At 36.9% G+C, this 13,817-nt stretch overlaps 1 protein-coding gene across 4 annotated transcripts in view; it reads right to left on the bottom strand.

The window, feature by feature from the left end:
* Positions 1 to 13,817, bottom strand: part of OLFM3 (olfactomedin 3) — a 194,836-nt gene that overhangs the window by 17,697 nt on the left and 163,322 nt on the right. For all 4 annotated transcript variants that reach the window (XM_057746499.1, XM_057746497.1, XM_057746491.1 and 1 more), the window contains 2 exons: positions 11,169 to 11,324; positions 6,402 to 6,621 (listed from right to left, as the gene is read on the bottom strand). In XM_057746499.1, the coding sequence (XP_057602482.1) occupies positions 6,402 to 6,621; positions 11,169 to 11,324 (376 nt within the window). The remainder of the gene's footprint in view (positions 1 to 6,401; positions 6,622 to 11,168; positions 11,325 to 13,817) is intronic.

Here is a 13,817-nt window from a genome sequence, read left to right on the forward strand (position 1 = left end):
CTGTTAATTCTTTCTCTCACTGAGATTTTCACTGTCTCTTGCTTTAAGTGCTAAGTAGAGCCAAATATCAGGGTGTTTTGTAGTGAAATACTGCATTGCCATTGAAGAAAGAACAGATGGCAACAAAAACAAGGATTAAAAAAAGGCTATGCTTTTTATTGTCTTTTTTCCCAAAAGATTTTTGTTTTGTAAAAGATGCAGATGTTTTATCTTTGGCATACACTGATTTATTTCTTGGAGGCAACATAAAGCTTTTTATTTTAAAAATATTTACTCAGAATCTCTATAGACACTAATTTTTACCTATTATGTTTCAGATGTTTTATCATAGACTATATAGATTCAACTGGAACAAGACACAGATGATCCCTGACTTCTCAGAACAGGGACAACTTGTCTATAAGGTAGTAAAGATTAAAGAAAAGGAAATGGGAATCTTCTGTAAAATATCCGAAGTGTCATGGGGGAGTAGGGTGGGGACATGTGGGAGACCGTGCCAGGGGAATTCAACCATGTTAAGGAGCAATCAGAGAAGGCTGCACAGAAAAGTTGGAATCTGGTCTGTAAAATAAAAAAGGAAATTTAGAGTTCGGATAGGTAAGGTGGGGAAGGAGAGTGTTCCATGAAACGGGAGAGGAAGTTCAGTGTCTGGGAGGTGAAGAAGTATGCACGCCTGAGGAGCTGAAAGGATCAGAATGACTAGAGCTTAGAGTGAGTGCATGGTAAGAATTTGAGAGAAAAGGACTAGAGAATTAGGCAGAATCCATGTCATCAAGATAAACGATGCAAAGCTATTTAGATTTAATTCTAAAGGAAAATCACTAAAGGTGTAATATAATTAGATTTGCATGTCAAAAAAATTACTCTAAATTCCTAGTGTGGTAGAGGGAATGACTTCAGGTAAGGGGAGAGGTTAGGAAGCCATTGTGGTAATCCATCTCAGAGGTGATAAATAGTGCTCTGGATTAGGATGGTGGAAGTATGCAGAAAAGAGGTGGTTTTGAGAAATCCATGAGGGAGAGTGGAAGATGTGGTGATTGCATGTGAGTGAAGTTCAAGGAAGAAGCACAAATGACTCTGACTTATTTCTTTCTACAGCAGTTAGGTTCTTTTTACTGAGTTAAACTTACTGAGATGTCCAGGGCATTTCTCTATGATTATGTACCCAACGAAAGACATCATGTGTGGGAAAAAAAAGTCTCAGTCTTTGAGCTCAGAAAGGCTTGAGTTTAAAGTTGTCGTCTCCAACATGTACCTTTGGCAAATTAATTTAAGCTGAGTATGTTTTCTGTAAATTGCTAATAATAATACCTGACACAGAGTTCTTGCAGCAATTTAAAAAGCTGACATAGTGTCTCTTGAGCAGTAGACTTTCAGCATTGCTGTAGTTACCTACTTATGTGCTTATTGTCCCCACTATAACGCAAGCTTCCTGACAGTAGAAGGACACTGCCTGCTACTCATCTTTGTATCCCCAAATACCTGGTTAAGTGCCATTGCACATTGGAGAGTCAATAAATATTTGCTGAATGTACAAATAAGACAGTTATCACGTAGTTTAGTTTCTCTTTTAAAACTAATTTGGCATAAACATGACAAAGATTGCAACCCAAGTTGAGATTACTTGTGATCTCAAGTTTCGAATGCTACTGTTACTTCTGTTAAACATGAAGGCTCAAAACTGCTTCTGTTAATAGAAGGATGCATCTTGTACTTCACTAGATGGCACCAAACCATTGCCCTAAAATAGAATTAACACAAAGAAGTGGGGGTGGGGGTGGGGGGGTTGGGGGGGAAGGAGGTAGAGGGCTGGAAAGCTGGAAAGCCTGATTATAATCTCCATTAAATATCTATTGGTGATATCAGAGGGTGTGCAAGAGCTTTAACTGTGCTTTTCCAGTCAAATTCTCACATGCATATAATTATATTTTGCATGTCTAGGAATGTGATATGATTTAATTAAGCACAGGGGACTTTATTCAGTCCCTCATAGGAGAAAATTAAGCACTTAGGAAAGAGCATTACTGTACCTCATTCAGGCCACTAGGTGCATTGTGTTGAAGCATTTTTTTCTAATTTCTATTTTTTCTAAAACTTTAATTCCTTAATAGAAATAAGCTGAATGGTGCCCTAGTGATTCCTTTGGCACCTTATTAAGTTAAACTTTGCAGGCAATGACACTAGTTTGTTTTTTAGTTTCTTAAAATTCGTGCAATGTACACTGTGACCTTTTCCCTAAAAGCAAATCGACTGAAAAGGTGAGCGGAAATGTTTTTATCATGGTTGCAATTTTATTTTCTTTCCCCAGTCCATTTCCACCCTCTGCTAATTGGCTGTGTGTGCTGAGAGGCTTTTGTGAAGAGTAAAGATGCCCTGATGGATGAGCCTTCTGGCTCCTGTTAGTATATTGCTGATATCATAATTATCCACTATCCCACTCTAGATTTGAGCAGCGTAGCAACTGGAACACTGAGCCCCTGATGTGTTTTTTTCTCTACATTTCCTGTGAATTGTCCTTATATTATTTAATATCTGTTTTCTGAGCCTGTGTGCTCCGATATTTTGATATTCAGGCATTTATTTATGAAATACTGCTAGGCATGCAGTTAAAAGGGCTAACAGAGATAATTTGGTCTAATTTGTGCCAATATTCAGGAATTGCAAAAACCAAATAAAGTGTTAATCAAATTATAACTTAGTGCCACACAAAATTATATATTTATGTTTTCTTCTATAAATATATGTACCTTATCAGGTACCTCCTCTGAAATTGGAGTAATTCTTTTTCTAATGAAAAATGTGAATATTCATTTATTTATTTTTTTCAGAACCATGTGGCTTTAGATTTCACAGTGTTAGGGCTCTCTGTCTCTACCTGGACATGTTTTCTACATTGTAATTAAGCACTGTGGTCTAGCTGATAGACACCCTCTCTGCTCAAGAGAGCCTCAGTAAGTGATTTTGATTAATTGGCATTAACGTGGTGTGATAGAGAAAAGTACCCAGTTCTTGGGACAAAAGCATAAAAGAGTTAGAGTCATTGCTTGTGGCGCTGGCCTCTACTAACTGAATGGGGATCTGAGGGCCACGAATAACCTAAATCGTTTATGATGTGGAACTATTGTCAATATTTTGTAAGCTCATATCATTAAATAAGAAAATTAAATACTAGTTTTATTGCTGTTTGATACCTATATTGGTTGCTAGATTCTATATTTTTGACTAGTTAAAAGAAAAATAAATGTTAACTAATTAATACAATTTATTTGACAGTCGCATTCTTTCAAACTTTGTGATCCATGGGGGAAAATTAATAAAATGAGTGTTTGATGTATATTGCAGATCACAGTCCTGAGGCCTAAGGACTCCACAGAGACATTATCCATGGTTCAGTAAGAAGGAATAGGATGAATCTGTGTCTACTTAGATTAAGCCTCTTTGTCCCAAATATCATTTTTAATATTGGAGGAGATTCTGTGTTGTGAGTTATATGTGGGTTAGAAAAAACAAACTAAGGGACGTGAAAGAGCTGAGAGGAGTGTAGAATTACCTGACTGTAGTAAACATTATTTCCAGCTAAGTAAAATCAGAGAGAGTGTATGTTAGAAGTGAAGTTCCTTTCTAAAGTAGAGCAAATCCCAAGAGTTTTCCATGTTAATCCTTCAAAAACATAACTGGCACACTTTATGGTTCAAGGCGATTACTAGGTGTAGAACCTTTCTATTGCCTGTCCTTGTTTTTAGTGGAGTCCATCTGTGCTAAGTAGGTGCCTGGACCTACTACAGGCACCTGCTTAGCACAATGGCTTGGGTTTATTTGAGATGCTAGGAATGACAGAGTGAATTGATTCTCAAGGTCTCTAATGGTTCCTCAACAACAAATGGACCTCTTCCAAATCAAATTAAAGCCCTGCATAGACCAGTCCTATGTCATTTACAGAAAATCTTTACCCAGATATTTTATGGGCTAATAAATATGTATTTGGATACTTCTTTGAACCCCTAAAGTAACTTAGATATTGAGAGCACTCAAACAATTCTTGAGTTGGGATTTTCTTCTTGTTTGGTGCAGACTTCATCTGGCAAGCTATAAAACGAATCTGTGATTGAACTAAAAGTATTTCTTGATTAAAAAAGAATAAAATGTAATAGAATTTCTTTATGTCGGTAATGTTTACGTATTTTGTGTTAGCACTAAACTCTACAACTTGAATTATAAAAGCAAAGCATATAAAGGAGTTTTTAAGTGCTGTATTAAATAAATGACTTTTTCCCTTGCTCAGTCTTAATCAGTCCTATGCCATGTTGCACAAATATGTAGCTAAAAGAGATCATTGTTTTGCAAATAAAAGAGATTGGTCTCTGCTGCTTGTTGAAATACCTAATGTTTACTCTGTTGAAAGTTTAGAAATTGTTACTATGACTGCTTATAGAATACATTTATTCAGCAAATATTTACTGAGTAACGTTTCTTAGTCAATTTTCTAGGCATTGGGAGGTTATTTAGAGTGAATATCACAGACATTGTACTTATTCTAGTGGAACAAAAGTCTAGCAAAAGAGATGTCAAATTACACACAAAATGATAATAAAGCATAAAAAGTTTCAATCACTGGTGCGATATCAAGATTTGAGAGCAGCTTGCAGGGATGCAGAGGATTTGGGGGGCGGGGGCAGTGAAGATTCTGGCGAGACATGACATTTAAACTGAGACCTGCAAAATGAACAGGAGTTTGTCACATGTGGCAGGTGAAAGTTTTTTTATTGATAAAGAAAGGATAAACAGAGGAAAGAGTGTTTCAGGAACACTCAATGGAACAATGTCTCTATATGGTCCCACGGTTAGAGTGTAGAGCACATGTGACTGGGACATAATGTATGAGTGGAGAAGTGGTAGGACCTGAGATGGGAGATGTAGGGAGCGCCACACATCAAGGGCCTCCTAAGTCATCTGTATCCTAGGCCATAAGCAATTCATAGGAGATTTTAAATTAAGGACAATAATTTGAGATTTGTACTTTAAAAAATCCCTTTTGCCCCTTTGGCAATAATATGGACAATTGGTAAAGAACAAGTCATGGAATCTACCGGAGTCATGATTATCAGGACACCAGTTACAGGTGAAACAGTATGGACCCTGCATGATGAGAAATAAGGACCTGAGGATTGCTGTACGTGTGTTTAGCCTTAGGGTTATGTTACTGCCTTCTGATTAATTTTGTTGGATTCTCTTGGAAATCCTGAGATGACTGCGGTGGGGCCTCTGATGTGGCGATTCCCCACTTTGTTCTGAGGCTCTGATTACTGAATGCAACGTATTGTATTTTAGCTGTCTCTTTTATCGTTTGAATTGCGTGTGTAAAATAAGTAGTCTTTATAATGTTCTTGTAAGTCATCCAAATTTTATTTTAAGTATTTACGTTTATTCTCTGAATGTTTCTTTACTAGAAATTGATTCCTTTTTTTTTTTTCAAATTCTTTACTCCTCTTCCCAGTTTATTTCCTTCTCCAGAAAAATTTTTCTTTACGTTGAGAGAACACTTTCTATGATTACTGAGCACCCCTACCCCATAATATCACAGCCTGTCACCAACTAAAACACGGTTCCTAAATGGATTTAAAACTCCTCCTTAGTCGATTCAGGAGCGCGTATTTATTTCACGTTAAGTTACAAACTAGTCGCATGATGACTTCAGTTGAGTAATTAGCTCATGGATGCAATGGAAACGTTTGTAAACTCAGACCAGGTTGAACCACACATTTCAGGGGTCAAGAATTAGAGGTCATGACCCATGTCATGTACTTGGCCCCTTGTAGAGTAGTGAATAGACATTTGAGTAGGTGCCTCCTTCTTATTTCTAGAGTGGATCAGGGCAGCTGGTGGCAGCTCTGCATTGTTTTTGTTTCCCTTAACATGGCTGTTGCACATTTGGTCTCAGGGCAGCGTTCTTTTCCCCAGTCTGTAATTTTCTCTGCTACCAGAAATGGCTTTCCTCTACCCTGGCCACGCAGTGATTGACCATCACCTTTCATCTCTCTGAAATAAAGTTTATTCCCATTAGTGTAGCCAATAGAATTGCTGTATTTGCCATACCTCTTATTTTAAGCCACCAAATGGTAACTTTGTTGGATTCTCCTGGAAATCCTGAGATGACTGCAGTGGGGCCTCTGATGTGGAGATTCCCCACTTTGTTTTGAGACTCTTATTACTAAATGTTAATCAGACAACGTTAAATAACCAGGCCTGCTTAGACCATTAAGGAACACTTATTTTACGCTTAGAAAGCAGGTACTAGTTTCCCTAGAATTAGGAATTTATGACTATTTCCAAAAGGTAAAAATGCTTTTTTCATTGAAACTACTTAAAAATACAACCTGGACAAATGGAATTGTTCTACTCACTTAGCTTTTTCATGCAATCACGAAGTCTGGTTTCCAAGCTAAGCACCCTTTGATGTAGTTCCTCATAGTCATAGGCACCGATTTCCTCCTGAATCCCAGTGAGGACGGCAGACAGATTCCGGATTTCCTCCTTGAACTGGGTAATTAGCTTGGCATCTGTTTTGTACTGTTCTAGCACAGGAATCAAGGGCAGGAGCTCGTCCATCTTCTCTTTCAGCTCCTGTGAAAAGCAGCCAGTTGTTCCTGAGAGTCATTTCAAAAGATCAAACAGCTACGTTCTTTTTCATATGATACTTAGGGGAGAGTGTTAAAACTGATTTGCAATTCCTTGTTGATTTTTGATTGAAACTGGGTATTTCATGAGAATGTAAGTGGCTACAAGATCATTAGTAGTAAATCCACTTATCTCAGCTTTTTAATACAAGCACATCTCTTTAAATGGTTACTTGCTTTTCTATGAAACAAACTGATCCTTATCATAATTACAAAATTTCCTATGGTAGCAATTAGGGGTTTATTTACTATCTTGCTTTCTAGTGGCATTTTATAAAGTGAACAATGTGTTATTTAGTTAGGAAATATAAGCAGAGTCCATCTTCTAATTATGAATTATTAGAAATAGGTCAAATATCCTGGTTAGTTAAGTCTATTTATCCATTAACTAATTATCAATAATGTAGGGATACTTACAGGAAATTTTGGATCCTGGAACAGCTTTTCCCTAACAGAATTTTTCCAGTTTTGGGTTCCACCACTCTGTCCTTCTGCTGACTCCCTCTTTTTAATATCCTTCTTAGCGTAGCATCATTCGAAAGGTAAGTTCAGCAAGTACAGTAAATCATGCAAAGTTTTTCAAAGCTCAGAGAAATGTATGTTGCTGTTTACTATGTTGAGTTATTACCTATACTCAGACTTCATTTGCCTTAGCATAGATAATTTAGGGCTCTTTATGTAAGGCAGAATTGCTTACCAATGTAGTGAATTAACTCTTTCAGGGAATAAGATGCTCATAATTTATGTAATAAAAGAGCATAGAGTTGTTTGAAACTGAAACGTCGATTTTTGTCTAGAGAACAAGAAGAGTACTTTGCCAACAGAGTTTCCCTCACTGCTATCTTGTGAATGAGCCAGACCTGCAGTTTCACTTTCAGTTTCTGGACGTGTCACCGTTTTTTCCTTTCCTTTAACTTGGTGGTGGTGGTCAGTGAAAATATTTCATGAGTTTGATTCAGTTGTGTGTTTATTGCAGATTATCTCATTCATGGAAGAGGTGTCAATGCTATGACCATTTGAGAATAATCCATAGGTACTGTCAGAAATCATGCTGTGTACTAATTTAAGGAGCTGAAAATTGCATTTTACAATTACATTTAGAAGATGTTATTACTATCGATGCATTAAAGTAGCAGGAGCTCCCAGTGCCACCGTGATTTATGGGCTTGTGTATCTTGGGGGGAAATTTTTACTTGTTCTGTAAGACTGGAATTCTTAGAATTTGCCTGTATGTCCCTATTGAGTGGGAGGGGACGGAGTCTTAATAATGAGAAAGATTGATAAATATCACAGTCAAAGGGCAGAATTGCACAACTTAGCTCATTTTAGTGGCTCATCTTGAAATAAACTTCTTAGTTTGACCATTTTGTGCTATCCCTAAAGGAAGACACAGTTGCTTCATTAGGATTTTAATGAGAAGAGTTCTGATGGTATCATTTGCTGCATATTATAGCAATTGTTACAATGAAGAGTTTTACATTCTACTATGGGAATATTGAAAAGAGAGCAATTCAGTGTCACAATTTTGGTGGCATTTTATTTCCCCTGAGCTGAAAATTACAGGTATGTATATATGTATGTATGTATATATATGAATTTTGGGGTCTTTTCAAAAATTTAAAATTGGATTATTGGCAGTCAGTTTTAACTCTGAACACTTGTCAGAGAGCAATGGAAAGTCCAACTAATGTACATATCAAATACTTGAAAGATTAAAGTAGAATAACACAAATCTGTGCTTACTAATCCTTTCTAGAATTTCACTTTCTACTGTGTTGCTCTTATGGCAAAGTGTATAGCTAGACTATGTTACCCAACCAAGATTTCTTCATATAAGAATGATAGTCTCAAGTATGATAGCTAGAACAAGCTTTTCTATCATAAAGAATATAGAAGACACAACCTACTTAGATTTTTTGATAAGCTGACAATGGTGTACCGAAGTATTCTTCGATGTTAAACCTATTTTGGAATGTTCCATTTCTTCTTCTAAAATATGGCACCTCAGCAGCTAGAGCAAAATCTGACTCGTGGTAGGACATGGTGAATAAAAACATTCAACAAATGGGCTTCCCTGGTGGCGCAGTGGTTAAGAATCCTCCTGTCAATGCAGGGGACATTGGGGACATGGGTTCGAGCCCTAGTTGGGGAAGATCCCACATGCCTTGGAGTAACTAAGCCCGTGCCCCACAACTACTGAGCTTGTGCTCAGTAAATTTAATTTAGAGAGCTATAGTCTACTTGGAGAGACAATATAACAGTGATATTAAGGGGCTTAACTCGGGAGCCTACTTTATGGTTCTGATACATATTAGATATACAGTGTTGGACGAATGGTGCATCAGTTTCTTCATCTGAATGATGGAGATAAACATAGTTTCTACCTTATAGGATTGTTGTGAGGATTAAATTAGTTAATATATAATATATTTAAAGTGCTTGGAACTATGGGCTGAATATGTGTAATCCTTCAGAAAAATGATATTATCATTATTGCTATTTGGATTTTGACATACAAGTTCATTATCTACGTGGATTACATGAACTAGGAAAATCAAAATCATTATGTCCTACGGTGCTACCCGAAAATTAAGTTTTCTTACTGGCTGCTCAGCTGCTGCCAGGCAAACTTACAGAACAGGCAATTTTCTCTCTCTTTTTTTTCCCCTCTCAGTCTTGTATCTTTTTGTTTCTTTGTCTCCCTTCTTCTCCCAAAAGTTCCCATAGATGCACGTGTCATCATGGGTCACCAACTCTGCCAGCCCTGGTACCCGCAGACTGTCCCTTGGTGTCACACAGTTCTGTATCGTCCATCTGAGCTTGAATGATTTTCACTCTGAGCCAGAAACTCCAAGCTTCTCTCCTTCTGTCCCTCTCCTTTCTGGGAATGCTCCTTATGCGTCGTATGTGCCGGCTGATCGTTTCCTGCTTTGTGGATGGCCTCAGCATCAGGCTCACTGTATTGCTCTATCATCCACACCCTAACCCTGGATACTGAAAATTGACATTGAACATCTTTTGGTTTTCTTGATCTCCTCTGTAATTTAGTATTTTCTGGGGAGGAAAGTGGGCACTCATCCAAAACCATTTTCTTGAATATTGCCAAGTCTTGTAACTCTTCCCCTGAACTTCTCTAAACAAAATTAAGAAAAATTAATAACTCTTCCCTTTGTTTATGCCTCTTTTTACCTGCCTACCTGTTAGTTGTCTTGCATAGAAGAGAGATTATGTGTTATATACCTAGCAGAGGGCCCAATATACCTTGTGCACAGTATGTGCTCAGTAAATATTGGTTAAAATTAATTTATTTGCTTTTCAACCTTATACACTCTGTGTTTACCATTCCCCCATAAATTCTTATTCTTCTAGTTTACTCATTCTCTCATTTCTAGTAATCTTTAAATTTATTTTTGTTTTCTAGGCCTTGCTCTAATTTGTTATAATTTCTTAACCTTCTGGCTTTGCTTACTTCTCTCTTCAATTGATCGTCATGGTTCATCACTTTAGCCCCATCTCTTCTCAATAACCTGAACCTTCTTACCCTCTGCCCTTCTGTTGTGCCTTTCTGGTAAAACTTTAAAATTGGTTCAGTGCAAGACTGTTTTTTACACCTCTCTACCCAGACTCCTGAGCTTGATGAAGAAAATGACAAAACCATGATAATTTCTGCCATATCAAGTTGTATGCACAGACCCTGTTTCATGTCCCTTACAATCACAATTATGTGTGGAAAGCACTTCTGAAGTTTGACCAAGAACTTGGATTTCAGCCCACTCCCTCACTATCAGCAGTGAATCTCGCTTCCTAATTGGCAGGGAAAGCAGAGGATATTATGTTTGTAAAATCATAGCATGTTTTATAAACTATGTGCTTTACCTTGGTAAGGCAGACTATTTCTATTTAAATAGAGGCTCAAATGACATTATCATAATCAGATTTTATGTTAATCTGTGACAGTGTCCTACGTAGTTAACAAAAATCCACATAGCATGCTTTCTATTATTTCTTCATTTTCAGTGTTTCTGGATAATTGCCAATAAGCAGCTTAAAGTCTAAAAAAATACTTTTTTGTATCAAATTGTGAAAGAATCCTTATTTATGAGCTGTTAATAATGGTATTATTGCCTCTTTTAATAATTTATATTCTCTGTATTTCTCCTCATATTAGCAAGTCATAAAATCATCAGAAAGTCTTTGACAAATTTAATTATTAATTTTCCTAGATTTCCCCTTGTTATACATATCGAAATGCCTTTAAACCTGTCCAGAATCTCCACTTAGCTCGAGGAGTGTGAGGCGCTTTCTATAGCAAGTCTTCTATGCATTCCTACCAGCTAATGGTCAGTTTTAGTGGAGAAATGTTTGATGTCACCAGTGAGTCTTGAACCTTACATGTATGGGCTGATGCAGTTATTTCTAGCTGAGTGCTATGGTGGATGCCCATTGTACTCAGTGTCTCATCTGGATTAACAAGAATGCTGAAGTTAAACCTACTTGAAAATGCTTGGTCATTAGTGTCTTCCGGTCATCTTCAATCTGCCGAAACTTGGCCTTCAGCCCTTTCATTTGGGTTTCCATTTTTAGAACATATTGGAAATCTCTCTGAGTTCTCAAGTTTAAGACTTCAATAGACTGGGACATGTTCTGAACCTGTTAAGCAAGAACATTGGCATTATTGTCTGTTTACAGGTATATGCAGTCACTACTAAAGTAGCAGAAAATGACATTCATGTTTAAAAATTGAAAGTGCCAAGTCCATAATTGCATTTCCACAGGACATACTTTCAGAAGGCTAATTCTTCATGATAACATTCAAATAATTTTGCAAAAGAAAATTATACCTAGGCAGGAAATACTTAAATGGACAATCTAGCATTAGAAATGACTAAATATAAATAAGAATTTGATATATCAGAAAAATAAATTTTAAAAAATAGAATATTCACTCCAGGGCTTAGTAAGCTTATAATGACTCAGTCTGTTAAATGTTGAGATAAATTGTTTCTATAAGTGCTAACTCTGACTTCCTCAAGGTCTGTGATGCTTAGCAATTGTGGATGGTAGTAATGTGTCCAGCAGATTTGGCATGCATTCATGCCAGTACAGTTACTTCAAGCTGCATGGAAATACTCCCAGGGGTGAGGCTGAACTGAGCAAGATGAGTGGTGGTGGTGCTGGGACACCTCCTAACTCAGAGAGCAGACTGTTTAAGAGACCTGGAAAACAGCCACCACATCGAGTGTTTGGTAGATGGGCAATAAACACCTGTTAAGGTGATGGCACCATCCCAAGGTCATTGAGCCCCAGGCTGTTTAGAAGTGGGAAACTGTTGACCTATAAAGCATGTAGAAATGAGCAAAGAAAAATGAATTCTTATGGCAGCAGAATCTGGAAAACAAAGTGAAAGCTTCTAATAGGAGGAAAGCTATTAAATGAGTTGAGGAATAGAATATGACTAAACTATTTTAAAGGGTACAATAGATCTCTGTACTTTGGTACTCATAGTATTGCCTACAAAGCAACAACTCTGGCATCACCTGGAAGCTTGTCAGAAATGCAGAATCTTGGGGCCCACCCCAGAGCTACTGAGTCAGACTCTTCATTTTACCAAGATTCCTAAGTGATTCCTATGTTTATACATTTTGAGAAACATTGCTTAACATGGAAGAATTTCTATGAGAAAAGTGAGAAAAGCAAATGTAAAGACCTTTATATAATTTGAATCCTTTTATTCTAAATCAAATTCCCCTCTCTCCCTCCCACTCTCTTTCTCTTACTATGCCTCACATGTACACACAAAGTAAACACACACACTTGAGCACACACGTATGTAAAAGAAAGAACTATTAAGCAAAAAAAAAAAAAGAGAAGTAACAAAATAAATATTGTAGAAAGAGGTCCCTGGTAAATATTGCATATAAATCTGTCTGCATAGAATTATATTTTATATGCATAAATGAATACATGAAAGCATGTGCTCAAAAATGGTGAGATTTCAGATGAGTTTTACTTCATTTCATATATTTTTATGTGTTATTCTGCATATACTTTTTAAAAATATTATTTATTTGGGTGCATTGGGGCTTAGTTGCAGCATGTGGGATCTTCACTATGATGTGCAGGATCTTTTTAGTTGCAGCAAGTGGGATCTTTTAGTTGTGGCATGTGGGATCTTTAGTTGTAGCATGAGTGATCTAGTTCCCTGACCAGGGATCAAACCCAGGCCCCCTGCACTGGGAGCATGGAGTCTTAACTGCTGGACCACCAGGGAAGTCCCATATTTCATATATTTTTAAATAAACATGTATTATTTATATAACACATAAAAATCTATTTTCGTTGTAAAACTTGCAAGTTACAAATAAGGAAGGGATTTATTCAGAGACAAATTTCTGTCATCCGGTAAAGTCACAAAGCTTAGTGGACCAGCTAGCTTTAAAGAGCCCATTGTCAATATATTCCTCAGAACTGGAGCATTCAGAAAAGGCAGTGAATTCTGCTGCCTTGGCTTGCCTCAGTTCCTCCACTTGGTTTCTTTTTCTTTTTTTTTTTTTTCCTTTTTTTTCTTTTTTTTGTCGGAGAAAGTACATTTTTCTGTTTCTTTTTCTGCTGTCTTGAATAGTCCTGTCCTTTACAAAGCCCGTCTTTCAGGACATATTACAGTCTAGCTTATATTAAATCTGATTGTGTAATGTGTGTGCATGGGAAGCAGAAAAGTAGCTGCCCTTCTGTAAACTCCATGAGGTTAGAAACTGTGTCTTATTCATACCTTTTATTTCCAAGACCTTACACAGAACCAGGCACAGAATAATTGCTCAATAAATGTCTATTGGGTAAAATTATTTTAGGCTTCCAATGGTAGTAATAGGTAATGAGTATTTTAATATTTTAAGATAAGTATCTTTTTCCTGTCACTGGTTAGGCTATAGTATTACATGACTCCCAAATATTTCTTAATTTACTATCCTTCCTACATTCAGAGAGCTTCATTAAAAAAAAAATCTTTGATGCAGCACAAAATTACTGAGGCAACATTGAAAGCATGGTAACTGCATCTTAGATAAATGCAATGCCATCAAAATAATTTTCAACTCCATTATGGTTAAGCACGAATAAAGAAAAGCCATTTGTGTTAAAGAAACT

The sequence above is a fragment of the Hippopotamus amphibius genome, chromosome 1, assembly GCF_030028045.1.
Source record: "Hippopotamus amphibius kiboko isolate mHipAmp2 chromosome 1, mHipAmp2.hap2, whole genome shotgun sequence".
NCBI classification, from domain to species: Eukaryota; Metazoa; Chordata; class Mammalia; order Artiodactyla; family Hippopotamidae; genus Hippopotamus; species Hippopotamus amphibius.